This window comes from Lampris incognitus, chromosome 9 (assembly GCF_029633865.1).
Source record: "Lampris incognitus isolate fLamInc1 chromosome 9, fLamInc1.hap2, whole genome shotgun sequence".
Classification (NCBI taxonomy): domain Eukaryota; kingdom Metazoa; phylum Chordata; class Actinopteri; order Lampriformes; family Lampridae; genus Lampris; species Lampris incognitus.
Window position 1 is genome coordinate 62098654 of NC_079219.1, and position 22908 is coordinate 62121561.

At 47.9% G+C, this 22908-nt stretch overlaps 1 protein-coding gene across 1 annotated transcript in view; it reads left to right on the top strand.

Moving 5' to 3' along the window:
* The window catches only part of col6a4a (collagen, type VI, alpha 4a), a 151674-nt gene that overhangs the window by 112163 nt on the left and 16603 nt on the right, over positions 1 to 22908 (top strand). The window contains exons 31-37 of the mRNA XM_056286202.1: positions 11947 to 12009; positions 15485 to 15547; positions 15927 to 15962; positions 16048 to 16084; positions 16684 to 16695; positions 17409 to 17902; positions 22170 to 22266. Coding sequence (XP_056142177.1) covers positions 11947 to 12009; positions 15485 to 15547; positions 15927 to 15962; positions 16048 to 16084; positions 16684 to 16695; positions 17409 to 17902; positions 22170 to 22266 — 802 coding nt within the window. The remainder of the gene's footprint in view (positions 1 to 11946; positions 12010 to 15484; positions 15548 to 15926; positions 15963 to 16047; positions 16085 to 16683; positions 16696 to 17408; positions 17903 to 22169; positions 22267 to 22908) is intronic.

Sequence of the window (22908 nt, forward strand, 5' to 3'; positions counted from 1 at the left end):
TTTGCCAATGAAAGGGACAACAAGAGGAGAGGATTTATTCATGTCTTTCATGGAGTTTGCTAAAGAAAAAAAACTACCGATGGATAAACTTATTTCTGTCTGTACTGATGGTGCACCCTGTATGTTGGGGAAGAACAAAGGATTTGTAGCGCTTCTCCGTGAACATGAAAAGAGAGCCATCCTAAGTTTTCATGGCATCCTGCACCAGGAGGCGCTTTGCGCTCAGACGTGTGGCCAGGAGCTTGGTGAGGTGATGTCTCTGGTCATTCGAGTGGTCAACTTTATTGTTGCCCGAGCTTTAAATGATCGCCAGTTTAAAGCTCTGTTAGAAGAAGTTGGGAATCATTATCCCGGTCTGCTTTTACACAGCAACGTGCGTTGGTTGTCAAGGGGGAAGGTGCTCAGCCGTTTTGCAGCTTGCCTGAGTGAAATCCGGACTTTTCTTGAAATGAAAGGCGTCAAGCATCCTGAGCTAGACAACACTGACTGGCTCCTGCAGTTTCACTATCTCGTGGACATAACTGGCCATCTGAACCAGCTCAATGTGAAAATGCAAGGTATTGGAAATACAATCTCATCCCTTCAACAAGCAGTGTTTGCATTTGGAAGCAAGCTGGAAGTCTTTCTCAGGGACATTGAAACAGGTCGTCTTCTGCACTTTGAAAGACTGCAACAATTTAGAGATGCATGCTTAGCAAGTGACTCCACTCAACATCTGGATCTCCAGCAGCTAGCTGGCTTTACGTTCAATCTCCTGCAGTCATTCAAAGCACGTTTTGGAGAATTTCGTGCGCGCACTGGTCTTTTCAAGTTCATCACTCATCCACATGAGTGTGCAGTGGACAAAATCGACCTGACATGCATCCCCGGGGTCTCTATCGGAGACTTTGAGCTGGAAGTTGCTGACCTGAAGGCATCAGACATGTGGATGAGTAAGTTCAAGTCACTTAATGGAGAGTTGGAAAGTCTTGCGCGACAGCGAGCAGAGCTGGCGAGGGAACACAAGTGGACAGAAATTAAAAATCTTCAACCTGAAGACCAGCTGATTCTTAAAACTTGGAACGAGCTTCCTGTGACATACCACACAATGCAGCGTGTGAGTATTGCCGTATTGACCATGTTTGGCTCTACATATGCATGTGAACAGTCTTTCTCGCATATGAGGAACATTAAGACCAACCTACGCTCACGTTTAACTGATGGAAGCCTCAACGCCTGCATGAAGCTCAACCTCACCACGTATGAACCAGACTACAAGGCCATCAGCAAAACCATGCAGCACCAGAAGTTGCATTAAAAGTAAGACATATTTAATTTATTATACGTTAAAAATACTATATGGCTCTCAATGAAATATATTTAGAAATATTTGGCTTTTATGGCTCTCCCAGTCAAAAAGGTTCCCGACCCCTGTTCTAGAAGATCATTTGTCCCTTTTTTTTTCTTCTTTTTTTTTTATGATCAGTAGTTCTTATGTTCCTTTAACACAAATACAGGCCATGACATCACACATGGATTCCAAAAATGGAAGAAACAAAGAGATAGACACATTTGGATTAAGGGTGATCATAAGATGAGTCTTAACAGTATACAAGACAATAGGAACAGCAGAGAGAAAATAAAACAAATAAAAACATAGTTGGCAGAGAGAGAGTAGTCTATAAATAGATGTTAAGATATAGATTAGTTGTCACAGATTACACGGGGCCTCTAATGAAGGAAATATAGTGCGTCCACTTGGCCTCATATTTCTCCACCTGGTTGATGAGTCTAAAGGAGAGTCGCTCGTGTGCTGCCACAATTCCCAGATGGCAGAACCCTACATTGGTGTGAGGTAGGGTGGCTGACCTCCACTCTGTTACCATGAGCTTTATACCCAACATCAGGGCTGTCTGGACCCACTCTGCCAGTGCTCGTGGAAGGGCTTTTAAAGGAGTAGGGTCTCCCAGAACAAAGAGGCTTGGAGAAAATGGGATGTCTGTTGTTAGTATGAGTTTGATATTCTCATATATAGCTGTCCAGAATTCTTGTGCACCACGGCAAGACCACAGCATGTGGATAAGCGTACCCAGGCCCTCCCCACACCTCCAGCAGTCAGGGCTGTCTCTTAGTTTCACCCTGTATAACCTTGAGGGGGTCCAGTATACCCTGTTAATTATTTTGAACTGTACTAATCTTGTCCTGAGTTCCCGTGATGTTTTCTTATAATTCCTTAAAATGTTTTCCCACTCCTGACTGGTAAAGGTAAGATTAAGATCGATCTCCCAAATTAACTTTAAATTGGATCCCAAACCATCAGAGTGTTTAGTCAACAACAAGTAATATTTTGAAGCTTCATGGCCTGTGCCAAACACCTTAACTATATCCGACAGTACATTTGAACTAGGTGGGGTTGTGGAGATAGACCCAAAAGTTTGAGACAGGAGGTGTCTTAGTTTAAGATATCTCCAGAACTGCTGTTGGGGGAGGCCATACTGTTGCACAAGCGCCATGAATGATTTCATCGTACCACCTTCATCACATACATCTCCTATAACCAATATTCCTTTTCCCGCCCACTGTGTCCAAATAAATGTTTTTTTGTCAATCTTCAACTTGGGATTCAACCAGATACTGGCTGCTAAATTGAGGTGGGGATTGAATTTGAGTCTAATTGAGATTTGTTTCCAAATCCATTGAGTGTTGACAACTATCGGATGGGTCATAGCTTCTGTAGGCAGTGCAGCGGTTATAAGATGGAGCATCTCCTTGCATTGCTTGAATTGTCTGCGTTTAACATTCACCGCCTTTGCATAGTCAGGGAAGATCATGATGCGATGCCCTCTCCATTCCAGTTTACCCTTGTTTCGGCTTGTTTGCATGATCTGGTCACGGTCCTGAAAGCGCAGGAACCTAGCCACAATGGCCCTCGGTGGTTGGTCATCTGTTCTCCGTGGGGCTAGTGCGCGATGGGCTCTGTCTAGTTCCAAACCGTTGGGAAAGTCCAGACCCAAGATATCCGGGATCACCTCGGTTAGAAATGAGAGCGCCCCTTTATCCTCACAGGACTCGGGAAAGCCTACGAACACAAGGTTGTTGCGGCGGCCTCGGGAATCTAGATCATCCACCATAGTCCATAATCACCCCGGACCAAGAAACCATGTCCCATAGTGAACGAATTTAGACTCATCCATAGTAATGAAGTCATTGGAGAGAATCATGGTAGGATACTTACACACAGATGTCCAACCATCCTGAGACCCCTACCAGTTCTCCTACAAGGGGGAGGGACACAGACAATGCCTTTACCCCTACCAGTTCTCCTACAAGGGGGGGGGGGGGGACACAGACAATTCCTTTACCCCTACCAGTTCTCCTACAAGGGGAAGGGACACAGACAACACCTTTACCCCTACCAGTTCTCCTACAAGGGGGGGGGGCACAGACAATGCCTTTACCCCTACCAGTTCTCCTACAAGGGGGAGGGACACAGACAATGCCTTTACCCCTAAGGGGGAGGGGGGGGACACAGACAATGCCTTTACCCCTACTCGTTCTCCTACAAGGGGGGGGACACAGACAATGCCTTTACCCCTACCCGTTCTCCTACAAGGGGGAGGGGACACAGACAATGCCTTTACCCCTACCCGTTCTCCTACAAGGGGGAGGGGACACAGACAATGCCTTTACCCCTACCAGTTCTCCTACAAGGGGGGGGGGGACAGACAATACCTTTACCCCTACCTGTTCTCCTACAAGGGGGAGGGACACAGACAATGCCTTTACCCCTACCCGTTCTTCTACAAGGGGGGGGGCACAGACAATGCCTTTACCCCTACCCGTTCTCCTACAAGGGGGGGGACACAGACAATGCCTTTACCCCTACCCGTTCTCCTACAAGGGGGGGGGGCACAGACAATGCCTTTACCCCTACCTTTTCTCCTACAAGGGAGGGGGGGGACACAGACAATGCCTTTACCCCTACCTGTTCTCCTACAAGGGAGGGGGGGCACAGACAATGCCTTTACCCCTACCTGTTCTCCTACAAGGGAGGGGGGGGACACAGACAATGCCTTTACCCCTACCAGTTCTCCTACAAGGGGGGGGGGCACAGACAATGCCTTTACCCCTACCAGTGCACACAATCTGCTTTTAAACATCAAAAGCGCTCAAAAGATGATCATTAATCCTAAATCTATCGGGGACCACACACCCATTGGTGGTGACTCCATTATACAGGTGAGCACAAACAAGTACCTGGGGGTCCGCATGGATGCACAACTGAGTTGGTGTACCCAGGTCGACTCTGTGTGTGCATGCATCCAGAGCCCTAGAAAGAGAGAGTTGCGTCAGTGAGGGGTCGGAAGGCGAGAGGGTCACGTGGTTCATGTAGCCGCCGAATAGTTCCAAACGAAGCTTGACGGGTCATTTAAATTAACTGCTTAGCCGCGATTTCTGCTAACTACTAACCAATATTTTCAGATTTTTACATTTATATATAGATATATTCCAACGTGACACATATTCTATGCGCATGTGTAGGAACACTAAAACTAATATTTTGTTTGAAATTGACGAGCTATCACGCTTTAAATTACATCGTTAATTTGATTCAAACGTGCTTGTAAAATGGTCCTCATTAAAATGTCAACTGTAGCTTCTTACCTGTAAATTAACCTTTGATTAATGCGAGAAACACACCTTTGTGGCGGCCACTAGGGCCTATGCCTCTCACCCAGCAGGACTGTGAGCTGGGGGCGTGGTTTACGTTCCCGGGCTTGCTGGTGCAGGGTTGTTCCTGCTGTAGTTTTTGGTGTTGAGGAATAAACATCAAACTCGCCTTCGTCTCCTGTGTTTTTCCTCATCCTGCCACATTGGTGACCCCGAATTGAACGTGTTTGGAGCAGAAGAAGAGTGTGAACCCACTTCGGCCACGCCGCCCCAACTCTCACAGCCGGCCGCTCTCGCCGCGGCTGTGAAGCTCCCAGAGTTCTGGCAGAGCGACCCGGCCTCGTGGTTCCAGCATGTCGAGGCGCTGTTCCACCTGCGTGGAATCTCCGCGGACGACTCCAGATACTATCTGGTCGTCGCTGCGCTGGACCAGCAGTCCACACGCCGGGCCATGCAGCTGTTGCGCCCCCCCCCCTCCGCAACACGGTAAATACGTCGCCCTCAAACATCTTCTGATCCGGAGGTACAGCCTATCTGCCGCAGAGAGGGCAGATAGAATCCTTTCCCTATCCGGTTTGGGCGACGGGACGGCTGTGGATCTCATGGACAATATGCTGTCGCTGCCAGGCTCGGACGAAGGCGGGTTCCTTTTCCCGCACGTTTTCCTGCGCCAGCTCCCGTCTCCTGTGCACGCGGCTTTGGCTAACTCCCCGTGTCTGGCCGCTGGTGACTGCCGAGGTTTGGCTGAGGAGGCCGATCGGGTCCTGCTGGCTACCAGACGGTTCTCTGTGCAGAGTGTGGCATCGGAGCCTCTGCAGCCGACGTCGGAGGACGCGGACCCGGCAGTGGTGGCTGGAGTGACTGCCCGGAGACGGCGCGGGAGAGGCCTCTGTTTCTTCCACCAGTGGTTCGGCGGCAAGGCGAGGCGCTGCGTCCCTCCGTGCACGTTTGAGGCGGCGGGAAACTCCAGGGCAGCGCTCAGTAGCAGCTGTGGGCGCTGGCGGACGTAGTGAGCTGCTCTTCATTAAGGACACGATGTCAGGAAGACGGTTTCTGGTGGACTCAGGCTCGCAAAAGAGCCTACTCCCTCCTGCTAAGACAGACAGGTCGGCCGAAGGCGGCGGCCCACAGTTAAGTGCAGCTAACGGTTCGTCCATTGCGACGTTTGGCACAAGGTTGGTGACTGTTTGTTTCCACGGGCGCCATTTTGAGTGGGACTTTGTAGTGGCCGCCATTACTGTTCCTATTATCGGCGCGGATGTTCTGTGTGCTAATGGTCTGCTGGTTGATGTTGCAAACCGCCGTTTAATTGATGCTGTGTCTTTCGCCACTGTTCCGTGCGAGACAGGGGGAGCCGGGCCGTTAACACACGCTAACTTTAGCATTAGGGGATGTTTTTCAGCGTTTGCTGGCGGATTTTCCATCGGTGACTCCACCTGCCTTTTCCACCGCGGTTACTAAACACGGGGTAGAACATTTCATTCCCACTCTGGGACCGCCAGTTTTGGCGCGCGCGCGGCGCCTCGACGCGGTAAAATGGGCTCCAGCTAAGGAGGAGTTCGCCATCATGGAGCGTCTGGGTATAGTGAGGCGTTCCAACAGCCCGTGGGCCTCGCCGCTTCACATGGTGCCCGAGGCGGATGGGTCGTGGCGGCCTTGCGGCGATTTTCGCCGCCTGAACAACGTCACCGCCAATGACCGCTATCCCATCCCACACATACAGGACTTTTCCATACGCCTGGCAGGTACCACTATCTTCTCTAAGGTGGACCTGGTGCGCGGCTATCATCAGGTTCCCGTGCGCGCAGAGGACGTGCCCAAGACCGCAGTGATAACCCCGTTTGGGCTTTTTGAGTTCATGCCCATGCCTTTTGGCTTGAAGGGGGCAGCGCAAACCTTTCAGAGGCCGATGGACTCGGTGTTGCGTGACCTTGCTTTCGTGTTCGTTTATCTCGACGACATACTAGTGGACAGTCCGTCAGCTGAAGAGCACCTGGCGCACCTGAAACAGGTTTTCCGTCGTCTGGACGAACACGGCCTGATAGTCAACCCGGCCAAGTGTCAGTTTGGACTGCCGGTGATTGACTTCTTGGGTCACCGCATTTCGCCGCAAGGCGCGGTCCCGTTGCCTTCTAAGGTGCCAGTGGTAGCGGAATTTCCCCGCCCGGTCTCTGTTAAGGCATTGCAGGAATTCTTGGGCATGGTGAATTTCTATAACCGTTTCCTCCCTCGCGCTGCCCACCTCCTTCAGCCACTTTACGAAGCCCTGCGGCTTAAGAAGGCTAACGACCCTGTCGACTGGACTCCCGAACGGGTCCAGGCCTTTGACGGAGCTAAGTGCGCCCTGGCTAACGCTGCCCTCCTCGCCCATCCCACACCCACGGCGTCCATAGCTTTAACAACCGATGCGTCTGACATAGCCGTGGGGGCTGTGGTTGAACAGCGTGTGGCGAATGCGTGGCAGCCACTTGCATTTTTTAGCCGCAAACTGCGAGATAGCGAGCGCAAGTACAGCGTTTTTGACCGGGAGTTTCTGGCACTGCACCTTGCAACCCGTCATTTCCGCTTCCTGCTTGAGGGTCGCCCATTCACGGCTTATGTGGATCATAAACTGCTGACTTTCGCCATGTCCAAGATGACTGAGCCGTGGTCTGCTCGTCAGCAGCGCCACCTAGCGGCAATCTCCGAGTTCACAACGGACATTCAGCATGTGGCTGGGAAGTCCAACCCTGTTGCTGATTGTCTGTCGCGTGTGCTTGTGTGTCCTGTGCACCTTGGTGTGGATTTCTCCGCTATGGCTGCCGACCAGCCCGGCGACCCGGACGTCCTTGCCCTTAGGTCAACGCGTACCGGCCTCAAGCTGGAGGACGCTGTGATGCAGGAAGGCAGTCCTGCCCTCCTCTGTGATGTCTCCACCGGCCGTCCCCGCCCCGTTGTTCCAGTGGCCTGGCGCCATCGAGTTTTCGATTCGATTCACTCCCTCTCGCACCCTGGAGTTCGGGCGTCGGTGAAGTTGGTCGGTTCCAAGTTCGTCTGGCCTGGCCTCCGCAAGGACATCAAGGGGTGGGCGGCTGCATGTGTAGCGTGCCAGCGCGCTAAGGTCCACCAGCACACTAAGTCGCCCCTCGAACCGTTTCCAATCCCGGCCAGATGTTTCGACCACGCGCATGTGGACCTGGTGGGCCCTCTACCTTCTTCACAGGGTTTTACGCACCTGCTCACAATGGTGGATCGGACCACCAGGTGGCCAGAGGCTGTCCCTCTGTCCTCCACAACATCCTCAGATGTTGCACGCGCTTTTCTTTCCTCCTGGGTCGCCCGTTTCGGCGCTCCGTCAGATATCACCTCAGACAGGGGCCCCCAGTTCATGTCAGAGCTCTGGTCGGCACTTGCGCGATCCTTGGGTGTGCAGGTACACCGCACTACCGTGTACCACCCTCAGGCTAACGGCTTGTGTGAACGTTTTCACCGGTCGCTCAAGGCAGCGCTGTGCGCTGTGCTTTCGGATGGTAACTGGGTGGATCGTTTACCTTGGGTTATGCTCGGGTTGTGTTCGGCTCCTAAGGAGGACCTCGACGCTTCGCCCGCTGAGCTGGTGCTCGGTCAGCCGCTCCGCGTCCCTGGGGAATTTTGCCTGGGAGTTCTGCTCCTCGACCCCGTCCGGCCGTTTATCCTTTTTTGTCCGACAGCACTCGAGTTCCAGGCCCCGTTCACCATTGTTTTCCGCGGTCGTTCGTGCCTGCGGAGCTCATGTCGGCTTGTTTTGTTTTTGTACGGCATGATGCTCACCGCTCGCCCCTCCAACCCCCATACGATGGCCCATTTCGGGTTCTTGAGACGGGTCCTAAGGGTTTTGTGCTGGATATGGGTGGGCATAGGGAGCGTGTAACGCTTGATAGGCTTAAACCGGCGCACATGGTGGCAGGCGAAGTTGTGTTTCCGGCCCAGGTTCCCCATCGGGGTCGTCCTCCTTCCAGGACCCCGGCAGTGTCTTCACGGGTTCAGCGTTCTGCTTCTCAGCCGACTTTGGACAGTGTTTCACCTACTGTTTTGGCTGAGGGACAGCGCAGCCGTTATGGCAGGCTGCTTAAGCCTCCAGTGAGACACTAATTTTCTTTCCAGGAGTCCCTTTTGGGTGTTCGGGGGGAGGGGGGGCTATGTGGCGGACACTAGGGGCTATGCCTCTCACCCAGCAGGACTGTGAGCTGGGGGCGTGGTTTACGTTCCCGGGCTTGCTGGTGCAGGGTTGTTCCTGCTGTAGTTTGGTTTTGGAGCTGAGGAATAAACAGCAAACTCGCCTTCATCTCCTGTGTTTTTTCCTCATCCTGCCACACCTTCGCCATAGAAATCCTATTGCCCCGGGTCGCACTGTTTGGAACTATCCGGGGCTCCCATGAGCCGCCATTGCTGTTAAATAATTGGCCCATTGACGTCTACGGAGTTGACGTAACTCTCTCTTTCTAGGGCTCTGCATGCTTTTTTATATATATATATTTTTATTGAACATTGTTCATATTCATGTACAGATTCTTGAAGAAAGTTTATTATAAAACAAACATGGCATAGGGCTCTGCATGCATCCAACACTGCCTCAACTTCCTCTGTAGATTCGGGTTCTATACGCCCATTTCACGCCATGGCCATCTTGGATTTTAAAAAAACCAAGTGGTGGGAATTTAGCCACGCCCCCTTCTTACTCAATCGCAAATCAATGCAGCCGGGGCCAGCAGCAAACATGGTTTGGACTATCAACCTCGAGCACCTACCGTCATTTACCACAATATGAAAACTAAGCTGGATCTTTTCTTTTCCGAGTACTTTCTGCCTCCTGTGCCAGTGAGGAGAGACACACACACAGGGCAGTATTCAAAGAAGCTGTTTAATCACAATAAAATAAAAAATAAGATACATTTATTTTTATACTGTACATTCAATATTTATACATTAGATTGTCTCATCTACAATATTTTCATTCTTTGTCCTTTAACTTTAACAAAACTGTTGGTTCATTTTAAACTAAAATATATTCGGTCAACTGTCATTCTGTTGTAGCAATAAACTGGAACTCGCTACCAACTCAAATCATCAATTGTTTACTAAACTGAGATAGTGATTGCTCATCTCAAGGTGTGGGCTAAAAATGGGACTGTACTGAAATGAAGTTACATATGTTTCAATCTATCTAAGGTTTGTGTGCACTATTTGCTTGTCAGCTGAATTTAACAAAGGTTTAAAACAGTGGTCCCTGAAAATTTGTTAGGAGAGCACACACAGTCCACAGCTGTTAGTGAAAGGGGTATGAGTCCATCAAAAATGTGGTACTCCTTTATGCGTCTTATTGACCGTTCGACGTGTATTCTCAAGCCAGCAATACTCTGTGTGCCTGTGAGCTCATCACAGCTAAACTGTCCACTTGGGCCTAAAAATGCAGGGATGACAAGTTTTACATCTATCTCATCGAGCAGGTCTTTGATAAGGAAGCCCTTAGCGGCCATGACCTCATCACCTGACTCTAAGAGGTCCAGAACACCTGACCTCTTAGTTATCTCCTTATGAGAAATACATCCTGTGTATAGATTACTTACCAGGCTAACTGACCCTGAGGGAGTGATCCCAATTAGGGATTTCAGTGTAGTGTTACTTTTATAATGGGAGTATGTCATGGTGTTCAAATCTTCGAACTAGCTGTCTCGATGCGGATCTCTGTGCAGTCTAGTATCACTCTTGTGTTTGGGTAGAATTCCCTGAATACTGGTGGCATTAGCTCGTCTACTGCTGCTCTACCAGGCCATATTGGGAGGGTCCCTAACATAAAGAGCAAATAGTTGGCCCACGTCGTACAGTTCCTGCTGACTGTGGCCAGCGACACATTGAATCGTACAGATAAATCCAGAGCAAAAAAGCCCTGCCTCACACGGCACAAGAACAGGAAAAACTGATCAATCAGCGATAAACGCTCTGCATGGAAGCCAGACACAGAAATGTGTTCTAGGTTATGGCTGTTCCTTTGCATTTGAGTCCATCGCACCATGGACTCTGCAGTAGGCTGTAAAGCTAGGAAGAGTTCTTTGAGGGTGTGGTAATCCTTAAAACCAGTGTAAAACCTGATCAGATTGGGCGCACACTGGAAGCGTTCTAGACCAAAACGCTCACTTTTCAGCTTTTTATTTTCGTCCTCCAGGAAAGCGATGCGTTTCTTTACTGCGTCAAGCTGGTCTTCCACAGAAAGGGGCTTCACATCGTAGTCATGATCATGTAGAATCGCCCAAACCTCACTGGACACATGAGGATATGTCATACATGTGGGAAGCAATATAAATCCACACATTTTCCTGTTATCAAGATGATGTGTCAGAACAGAGCTATCCACTATTGAAAGATAAGTGAATATATATATACATATTATACAATGCAGTAATCTACATGTTTGAAAAATTGTATTGACAGTAACAACTCACCTATCTCCCTCATGTTCCTCTTCATGTTCCTCTTCATCTTCTCCCTTCTAATGTTTTGGTCACAGTGAAACCAGTCACCCCAATATTATTTAACTGGCTGTACATGGTGCAACCTCTGCAGCTCAATGCATACAGTAGGCCTACATGTACATAATGTCTGTTGCAATAATAGCAGGAGGAGTAAACATTTAGCCATATGGCATCTTAATGTGTCAGTTGAATTTAGGATGGTACACAGCAGTACATATTGCTTCCAGCAGTGTTTTCAATGAAGTAAGAAGGGGGCGTGGCTAAGTTCCCACCGCTTGGGTTTTTTTAAATCCAAGATGGCCACGGGGTGAAATGGGCGTATGGGGTGAGCAGCACATCATGCTCTTGTTCTACGGATCCAGCATCGAGTCTGTGCTTTGCTGCATCCCCACCTGACTTGGCAGGATGTCAGAGTGGTGAAAAGCCCTGGTCCAATGCCTGGTCAAGCTGACAGGAAAAATCACGGGTGTGCCACCTTCCTCCCCTCCCCAGGAGATTTTTTAGGAGACCATCATTAGGCAGGCCCTCAAAATCACATCCGACCCCTGTCATGTCTCAAATCCTGAGTACCAACTCAAGCTCTTCAGTAGGGGCTATAGGCTACCCAAATGCAGACTGAATAGGTGTAAACCGTCATTTGTCCCTCTGTCAATCAAACTGATAAGTGACATTTCTTCTGGGTGGCAATAATGCAAATTTGTAAAGCTAACCAAATGCCTCAGAGGCTCTCGTGCTGTAAAAAAACCATTCAATGAGTTACTGTTTGTTCCGTCATGTTTAGTTTGACTTCTCTTCTTCCTGTGCTCAGGGTGAAAGTGGCTTCCAAGGGTCCGAAGGAGGACCTGGCCCCAAAGGCAACAGAGGCAGAGGGGTAGGTGACTTGCCTGTGTGTGGGTATGTGTGTGTATAGTCAAGTCAGTTTTATTTGTATAGCCCAATATCACAAATTACAAATGTGCCTCAGGGGGCTTTGCAGCAACACAACATCCTGTCCTTACACCCTCTCATCAGATAAGGAACAACTCCCTACAAAAAACCCTTTAGGCGATCACCCGTTCCAATCTCCGTGTTACCGCAAGCTTGTTCAGGCGTCCCAACAGACACAATTGGCCGTGTCTGCGGGTGGGAAGCCAGATGTTGGTATGTGTCCTGATCCAGCGCCGTGTATAGAGAGAGTCTGGCCAACTGGCTACACGGGCGCCATATTGCCTACCAACTGGTAGGTAGCCCCATGCGCGTGCTATTCAGAATCACACTCACGTCATGATTTCTCAAGCTGCACTTTCAAAGACATAGGGGACAACAGAGATGGGGCAGACTTTTTTTTTCTTTTTTCTTTTCTCAGACTTTTTTGGCTGTCAGAGTAAGGTCTCCGCTATTTATTCAGACGAGTGAAAATAAAAAAAGTGAGGTTGCCCCACAAGTAATAAACAGAGAGGGTAGAGAATCCAGATAAGCAATGCAAATGGCCTGGGTTAATTAGCCAATGACTGAAGGAATTGCACTCATCCAATTCAACTGCAGTGATGTCTTATAGGATTCAAGCTTCATGCCAGATAGCCTTGTAGACCTAATGTTCTAGTTTATCACTCACACTACACACACACTGCCTCAGCTCAGGCCTGTCATCACACTCAGTCCATCCCATATGACAGTCTGGCACCGTTTACATTTCCCTGATTTCTATCAATGGTTACACATGGCTTGGATGTGCTACACAACTGATTTCCACAAATCAGTACCTTACAGACTCTCGAATTGCTCTAGGGAAGTTAGTTTACCGAAAAATCGTAAACGCTGAAATGATCTCACCAAGCACAAGTAGGAATCAGCTGAGGGGGACCAGCCCAGCCTGCGAATCTTCACGGTCCAAACTGCCCTCCTTTGTGCATCCTGTGGACATCGATGCATCATACAGCCTTGTCCCGGCCGAACGGAACAACCCCAAGCCGCACAACACACCATTTCTCCTTCAACTGCTACAAATCAGCGGGAAATGGGCCGAAAATACAGGAAACATCATTGAAACATCATGATGACAGAGCCAGACGTTGGTAGGCAACATGGTGCCCCTCAAGCACGTCACAGGCTCTCAACCAATCACAGCACATGTTGCAAAGATCAAAGGATGGCCAGACTCTCTCTATACACGGCACTGTCCTGATCGCTGTACTAGCGCCTCCTCTGTCGGTCAGAGCACCTGTTCGGGGTGAGGGGGAGCTGGGGGGAATAGTGTGATCCTCTCATGTGCTATGTCCCCCTGGCGAAACTCCTCACTGTCAGGTCAAAAGAAGCGGCTGGTGACTCCACATGTATGGGAGGAGGCATGTGGTAGTCTGCAGCCCTCCCCGGATCAGCAGAGGGGGTGGAGCAGAGACCGGGACGGCTTGGAAGAGTCGTGTAGTTGGCTGGTTACAATTAGGGGGGGGGGGGCTTTGACAGGGAGAAAAACTAGGAAGAAACCTCAGAGGAGAGATCTCTGCCAAGACGGACAACATGCAATGGATGTTGTGTTTACACAACTTACACAATACAACATTGAAAGAGGATAACAGAATTAAAATGGAATTATAGAATATATGAAAATTTTGATGAGGAGGATGGATGCCAAGCAGTGAGTGTCCAGACACCACCGGAACAGCCCAGGACTCAAGCCACGTAACCTGTATCCCCATGTAGACCAAAAAAAACCCCAAAACACATTAGCCACCCATCTGAGTGAGAGAAGGATATAACATTAAAACAGGATAACAAAATTATATGGGTTTATAAGATATATAAAAAGAAAATGTGATGAGGGGGATGCCAAGCAGTGTCCAGGTGGCGACCACCATCACCATAGAGACCTGGGAGGAGGACAGGCTACACATGCACACAAGGGAGACTCACTTCACACCATTCACACACAGAGAAGAAGAGAAGGGAGAAGACGTCATTCAGAGAGAGAGGGCAAAGACATGTGAGAGAAGAGAACAGTTTGCAATAGTCAATACTCTATAATCTATACACTATAATCTATACACTATAATCTATACTCTATAATCTATACACTATAATCTGTACTCTATAATTTCATCGGCGGAACAGTGGTTGGTAAATTCATTGAGACAGAAACCGACCTACCATGCAGTACAGGTTGTGAAGCACTCTACTTAAAGGTAGACAGTGATCTGATATTTATGAAACCAAATTTAAGCATCTCGTGGAAGCGACCAGTAGTAGGCAGAACTTTAATTGGAATTAGACACCTTGTTGACAATTTTGCCAACCAATGCTTTGGATGATACGTGGTCACACTTTTGATAACATTAGCTGTTTGGTTCTGTAGATTATTAGGTGCTTCGTTGCACATGTCACTACCACCAGTGGTAGGAATAATTATTAGATTATTGTGATTCACACATTTAGGACAGGAAAGCTTGGGAGCAATACAGCAGGGTAGGGAGACAGTCTCAATGTTATAGACCAAGCTGCCAGTCTGCTAATCTACACTATGAGAAATTCCCTGACTAATCATATTGTAACGTGCATGGATAAGAAGACACGCTGGCCGCTGGCTCGCGGGCCTGACTCTTTAGTCTAGCGGTTAGCGATGCCTCCTGCGGTGCGGGCGACATGGGTTCGCTTCCCGGCCACAGCAGTTCCTGTGGTTGCGTTGTCCCCCCGAATTCGCTACATTGGTGTCAGAAGTGGGATGGAGCGACCGTAAGGCCATCGGAAGCGTAGGCGCCCTGAGGCGTGAAGGAGCTGATATGCTTAAGCGCGGGGGACGCACTTCCCGAAGGAGGGGGGTAGTGTAACGTGCATGGATAAGAAGACACGCTGGCCGCTGGCTCGCGGGTCTGACCCTTTAGTCGAGCGGTTAGTGATGTCTCCTGCGGTGCAGGCGATACGGGTTCGCTTCCCGGCCGCGGCAGTTCCTGTGGTTGCGTTGACCCCCGAATTTGCTACAATATTAATTAAACTACTTGACTCCACGTCCACACTAGATTTAAACCTAGCAGGCTCTCTAATCTAAGTATGAGCCAGTCAGCGGTTCATTGAGGTGAGCCTACTGTACAGCTCATCATTACCCCTCACAGGTAAGGGACCAGAGACAGTTAATCGATGCTGACACATCTTTCTGGCAAACTCAAGCGTTTTGACTAGGCTGGCTTTTGTGATCGCTGATTCCTTCATCCTAGTATTATTGGTTTGGCAATATGTGTGAATGAGTTTGTGTTTGTGTTCATGTGCAAGTGTTTCAGTATCTTTATTTGTGTATCTGTGAGTGTGTCTGTGGCTCATGTAAATGTATGTATTGTATGTGTGTTATCAATAATGGTGTGATGTTCTGCCTTTCTCAGGGAAATTCTGGGAGACCAGGAGAAACAGGAACAGCTGGAGACTTAGGACCACCAGGACACAAGGTTGTATACATTCTTATGAAATTGATAGTTATATGGTTAGAAGGGTGGGCTGAGAGAGATAGATTGACATAATTGGAATATAGTGTCCACATAATGCTGATCATCATCAAGGTAGCAAGGCATGGCAGGGGTGTGGACTGGTTGGGTGCAGCGAGTAGGACAACTGTCCTCCAACAGAAAGATCTTTGCTGAGACAGACAAACCCACAACCACCTACCCTGCAGAAGTTTCCATCAAGTCCAGGCATGCTGCTCTTTGGCCTTCTTGTTGAAGGGAGGATCCATAAAATAACAAATTATTATGACAACGATAGCAATGGTGATGTCTGAATCAGAGAATCTTGAGTCGTTATAACTTAGCCCTCTCTTACCATCCACAGGGTCTCAAAGGACCTCCTGGTATCAGAGGGATGTCTGTAAGTAAACTGTGACCCGTTTCATATTCTTTTTCTGTATTATAACGTCCAGTACATTAATATTTGACATTATGTCATCCCTCAGGAATGCCAGTTAATAACCTACATCAGAGATAATTGTGGTGAGTGTCAGAGTTAATTTGCTGGCCATCAGGCACATAAGCTTGTGGGTAACCTTCAAGTTGTGTGACAAGAGGTTTGGTAGTTTAACCTGCAAGGATTCAGTATTTCATTATAATGCATCATAGTAGAGCTATAGCACTCACTGTGGATGTGCAGTGAATAGCACAATCTAGCTTTGCATGAGTAATAGCACAAGCTAGCTTAGCATGAGTAATAGCACAAGCTAGCTTTGCATGAGTAAAAGCACAAGCTAGCTTAGCATGAGTAATAGCACAAGCTAGCTTAGCATGAGTAATAGCACAAGCTAGCTTTGCATGAGTATTAGCACAAGCTAGCTTAGCATGAGTAATAGCACAAGCTAGCTTTGCATGAATAAAAGCACAAGCTAGCTTTGCATGAGTAATAGCACAAGCTAGCTTTGCATCAGTAATAGTACAAGCTGGCTTTGCATCAGTAATAGCTCTTCCAAGATGACGGTGAATCCCATTAAGCACTGCCTGGTCAAAAGCAAGTGCTTGTATTCACTCATGTCCTTTTTTAAGATTCTTTTTAACCCTGTTGAAATTCTAACCTGTGTTTTTTTCTCTCATCTAAACAGGATGCTCCCGAGGTATGTGTCTGTGTTTCCTCTGTTTCTGTCCGTACTTGTGTCTTATTTTCCATGTGATGTTGATTACAGTGCGCTGTCCCCACAATATTTTGTAAAGGAATGGAGAACGGTAGCAGGATAACACTCTCGTAGCAGTTCACAGAGGGTTGTTATGCTGCGTACCAGGACAGGAATGTGCTAAAGGGAGTCTTGATAATTCAGACCCTTGTTGACTTGCATTTATCAGCCAAACCTTTGCTCCAGATAAAATATGCACTGTAGGCACCAAGTCGTCTGGGGTGACTTACTTCACATTGCATATCAAACATGTCTTAGATGCTGTAAGAATTATGTAACGTAAGTCTTATCATCAATTATTGCATTCATTAAACAGCTAAAAAGCACTAATATAAACCCCCCAAAAGTTCAAATAATATCTTTTTTAAAACCTCTAAGGATAAAATGTTATATTGCCATCATGGCTGCTTAAGTGATAGTGCAGGGATGAATGTTGATTTTCAGATAGCACATTATTCAGATGAACAGTTACGCAGCTGAACCTGTATCACTGGCTACTTGTACATCTACGTTGATTCGCAACCAATCGGTCCTCTAGGATCAGAAGCGTCCATTTTTAAATGTGTTAATAGTGTTTTGTATGCACTGTGTGTGTCATGTATTAGCAGTCTAGTCTACACAGAGCTCTTCTGTCGATCTTCTCTCTTGTCTCTCAGGCCGAGCAGAATGCCCTGCATACCCCACTGAGCTGGTCTTTGTCCTGGACATGTCAGAGGATGTGACCCCTGCTGCATTCGAGAGGATGCGCTCCGCCCTCCTGTCTCTGCTGGAGGAGATTTCCATTGCCGAGAGCAATTGCCCGACAGGTGCGCGTGTCGCTGTGATGGGCTACAGTACCTACACCAAGTACCTTATCCGTTTCCAAGACTACCACCGCAAGAGGCAGCTGATCGAAGCGGTTCAGAACATCGCTCTGGAGCGAACAGCAAACCAGCGCTACTTCGGTGCGGCCATGCGCTACGTGGGCCAAAACGTCTTCAAGCGTGTTCGTAAGGGACTGAGGATGAGAAAGGTGGCCATCCTCTTCTCCAACGGGCCAGCCCAAGACCCCTCTGACATCATTACTGCCGTAATGGAATATCAAGCGCTTAACATCATGCCAGTGGTTGTTGCACTACGTAACACTCCAAACATTCGTCAGGCCTTTGAGGTGAGCTCAGTTTCCATTTCTGTTTTCATGCAGTTCAGTTTTTACTCATCAGCCGGACCCCGCTCAGAATAAATGTATTTTCTGTGTTTCAAAATTTCCATCTGATTCAGGAATAATTCCTCAAGAGCGGTCCCTTCAGACGTTTACAGATATGCGAGATATGATGTAACACTTGTACAGAAGCTCGATTCAGACAGCCAGCAGTACACTAACCCAGCGTTTTCCAACCCAGTCCTCAAGGAACCCCTATCCTGCAGATTTTCATTGTAACCCTGCATTGGTAGCCCTGCTTGTATTTACTCAACCAATCATCTCACAGCACTTAATTATGCAAGGTGTGCAACAGCTGACATAATTCATTGCTGATTAGTTGAATAACTACAAACAGGTACCTATTCAGGGTTGCAAAGAAAATCTGCAGGATAGGTGTTCCTTGAGGACTGGGTTGGGAAACACTGCACTAACCCATGTCCCACCTCAATGTGCTAACCTGCTGCTGACTGCATAAAAGGAAATCAGGCTATGCTTCCATGAAGCTTCGGACCATCTCACTGTAAATATTATTCACTAATGGGGCATCCGGGTAGCGTGGCGGTCTATTCCGTTGCTTACCAACACAGGGATCGGCAGTTCGAATCCTGGTGTTACCTCCGGCTTGGTCGGGCATCCCTACAGACACAATTGGCTGTGTCTGTAGGTGGGAAGCCGGATGTGGGTATGTGCCCTGGTCGCTGCACTAGCGCCTCCTCTGTTTGGTCGGGACATCTGTTCGGGGGGGAGAGGGAACTGGTGGGAATAGTGTGATCCTTCCACGCGCTACGTCCCCCTGGCGAAACTCCTCACTGTCAGGTGAAAAGAAGTGGCTGGTGACTCCACATGTATGGGAGGAGACGTGGTAGTCTGCAGCCCTCCCCGGCTCGGCATAGGAGGTGGAGCAGCGACTGCGATGGCTTGGAAGAGTGGGGTAACTGGCCAAGTACAAATGGGGAAGAAAAATCCAAAAAAAGTGATTCATTAAAACTCTTGTTCTAGCCGTGACATGATGGAGTCTGTGTATGCTGGTGTGCTGTGAAGTGGCCTGATGTTCTAGTGGTGACATGGTGGAGCCTGTGTATGCTGGCGTGCTGTGAAGTGGCCTGATGTTCTGGTCGTGACATGGTGGAGCCTGTGTATGCTGGCGTGCTGTGAAGTGGCCTGATGTTCTAGTCGTGACATGGTGGAGCCTGTGTATGCTGGCGTGCTGTGAAGTGGCCTGATGTTCTAGTCGTGACATGGTGGAGCCTGTGTATGCTGGCGTGCTGTGAAGTGGCCTGATGTTCTAGTCATGACATGGTGGAGCCTGTGTATGCTGGCATGCTATGAAGTTCTGATGTTCCATTGCCTGATGTTCCATTGAATATAGGCTCACAGCAATTTGAGAAGGCTCAATAGTGTATTTCAAGACCTTGGCACCATCCCCTTCAGACCTACACAAGAACATCTCAGCAGTGTGTACATAACGTCCCTCTGTGTTGCAGTTAACACAGTGGGAAATTGTTGAGGACATCTCACCTCTGCTTCTAAAGTTCATGGAAAAATCAATAGGTCATGTTTGATTGTTCACCCACTTAATTTGCACCATAAGGAATATGACATGATGGAACGCTAAACCCTTACCTGAAAAAATATCATAATAATAATAATAATATCAATAATGATAATAATAATAATAATAGTAAAATGAAAACTTAAGGGATATAATTCAACAACCTGGAAGTATTAAGACTAAGAGTGTCTGATTATATCTTGAGACTTAAAGAGTAGGAATGCCAAGTCAACAAGGAAGTGAAGGGATTTAAGAATTAGTACCTTTGTGCAGCTCTACCTTATACACAGCTCTGAAAATCTTCCCCAGAGCTTGTGTAACCATCCAGTCATTTTAATCCCCTCTGTGGATACCACTACATGGCTCCACCTCACTTCACTCCCATCACCTCCTCCACATTCACCTTCTCCACCCTGAACCGGACAGATGGCCAGATGGGGGTAACTCAGCACTTGCCTCCATCACTGAGGAGGAACTCCAGTCTGCTGCGTCACAGCCAGACATACATGTGTTCCACTTCATGGCTCCTTTCCTCTTACCCAGTTTAACTTTAGGCTGGGGTATAAAACATGTCAAACTTGGGATCAGAGAACTACCTGCTGTCTTGTACCCAATTCCTGTGCCGAATATGCCCCAGTGAGTCTTTCTCACTGACGAAGCTGTTAGCATCTTCCGCATTTGAACACAAACATTCAGCATGATGTTGGTGAAGTCGTAGCTTAAATTGTGATTTTTACCATTTTCATGATACATGTTTACTGAAACTGAGTGCTAACTGGATGTTGTTACGACCCCAGTCTCACCAAAGTTTGACAAGACGGTGAGAGCAGTCCTAAGGCCTTATCAGCAGTAATCATTGCCAGGCAGCAGAATAAGCAAGCGCGGGTGTTGGGTGCCATGGTAACACATTCCTGAAGCTAAACACAGACAAGGGATCTGAACTGCTCCTTTCCCAGGGAATCAGAGACTCAGGGGCAGCTTCAGTTGCACCACCCCTGACCCATGAATCATGACTTCACCATGAGGACTTGTGCACTCACCCTCCCTTTTCTGTAAAGATTTAAGGGTCTGACAAAAGAATGTAGACGTGGATAAAGTGAGGTGCAGATTATCAGTTGCATCACCATCTCAGTTGAGACGCTGAAGATTCAAATAGAACATAGATTTCAATCTTCCAGAATCCAATTCCCAAATCAAAATAAAGATTAGTACTTGAGCATGGACCCTGTCTCAAGTCTGCATTTTGAAGGTCTCTGTCTCCTTGCACAGCATAATGACTTAGACTGAGTCAGTCTGATACAGTGCAGACTCGTGATACTTGTTTCAAGACCAGTCAGGTACAAGACTTTCATTTACTTTATTTTTATTTCTGAAATAAATTTCAAACTTCCCTTGGCAGTACGGTGGTGCAGTGGTTAGCACGGTTGCTTCACAGCAAGAAGGTCCTGGGTTCGAGCCCCGGGGTAGTCCAACCTTGGGGGTCTTCCCGGGTCTTCCTCTGTGTGGAGTTTGCATAGTCACCCCGTGTCTGCGTGGGTTTCCTCTGGGGGCTCCGGTTTCCTCCCACAGTCCAAAGACATGTAGGTCAGGTGGATCAGCCGTACTAAACTGTCCCTAGGTGGGAATGTTTGTGTGTGTGTGGGGGGGGGGGGGCTGTGATGGTCTGGCGGTCTGTCCAGGGTGTCTCCCCACCTGCCACCCGATGACTGCTGGGATAGACTCCAGCATCCCCGCGACCCTGAGAGCAGGATAAGCGGTTCAGGTAATGGATGGATGGATGGACTTCCCTTGAGGAGCTCATTAAATGACACTCTAATCTGATGTTTCATTCATTATCATTATCATCATCATCATTGTTATTATTATAATATATATATATATATATATATATATATATATATATATATATATATATATATATATATATATATATATATATATATATATATATAATAATGATAATCAATGTCTGTGAAACATTGGAAAATTGGAATCTGAAACATTCCTTCCGTGGTGGAGATTTAAAAAAAAAGCCTAAATGAATATGACAGTGTAGTGCAATTGTGACTTTACTACGATGGTAGACTGCTACGGTTGCAGTCCATCCAGCCATCCATTATCTGAACCACTTATCCTGCTCTCAGGGTGGCGGGGATGCTGGAGTCTATCCCAGCAGTCAGTGGGCGGCAGATGGGGAGACACCCTGGACAGGCTGCCAGGCCATTGCAGTCATGGTGTTTAATTGGACTTGCACTGTTCTGGTGTCAGTCTTTGCGCATGTTTTGGCCCCACTGGTCTTGAGCTGGACTTGCCACCTTGGACTTTGTCTTAGACCTTAGTCTTGGACTCAATAAGCTTTGGTCTCAGTTCTCGGAATTGATCTGGTTTCGGCCCCCGATAGTCTTGGTCTCACCTTGGGTGGTCTTGACTACAAGGCTAAATGTTTAGACAAGGAGCCAACTGAGACATGGAACCATGCCGAGGGGGTTTGGACTCAACAGTAAGACAGCTGTACGTTGTCCTCTGAGTGTGTTTTGTAAGAATGTTTGCTGCTGCAGGCTCACCATGATGCATGTCACTGACTCCAAAAGTTGCAGAAGTCCATGATGATGAGTTTTGTAATTTTTGGTCAGCATAAATTTGAAATGAAGAAGTAATCATTGTTTTTTTATTTTGTATCAGGCTGATGACACAGGCCGCTCCATCTTCACGTTGCTCCGGAGATCCCAAGATCTGGCTACTGACCTGAGGAATGTCAGAAAATGTGCCATCTGCTATGGTAAGCAGCAAGGCTCACTGGGCTTTGTGCTAAAAGAGTCTAACATTCCCTGTAAATATGTGTGTGTCGTGTGTGTGTATATATGTGTGTGTGTATGTATGTCTGTGTGTGTATGCGTGTATATATATATAATCTTTGTTAAAAGAAACATTCAATGGTAGGGAAAGTGCTCAACAAATAAGTAGCAAAATAATCCAGTGAGTTAAGTAAATTCTTTATGAGACAGTACAAGCCTGTTTCATGTCATAACTGTCTCATAAACAATTTACTTGACTCACTGGATTTTATATATATATATATAGTGGGCAGCACGGTGGCGCAGTGGTTAGCGCAGTTGCCTCATAGCAAGAAGATCCTGGGTTCGAGCTCCGGGTTAGTCCAGCCTTGGGTGTCATCCCGGGTCATCCTGTGTGGAGTTTGCATGTTCTCCCCGTGTCTGTGTGGGTTTCCTCCGGGGGTCCGGTTTCCTCCCACAGTCCAAAGACATGTAGGTCAGGTGAATTAGCCATACTAAATTGTCCCTAGGTATGAATGTGTGTGTGTGTGTATGTATATATATGTCAGCCCTGTGATGGCCTGGCAGCCTGTCCAGGGTGTCTCCCCGCCTGCCACCCAATGACTGCTGGGATAGGCTCCAGCATC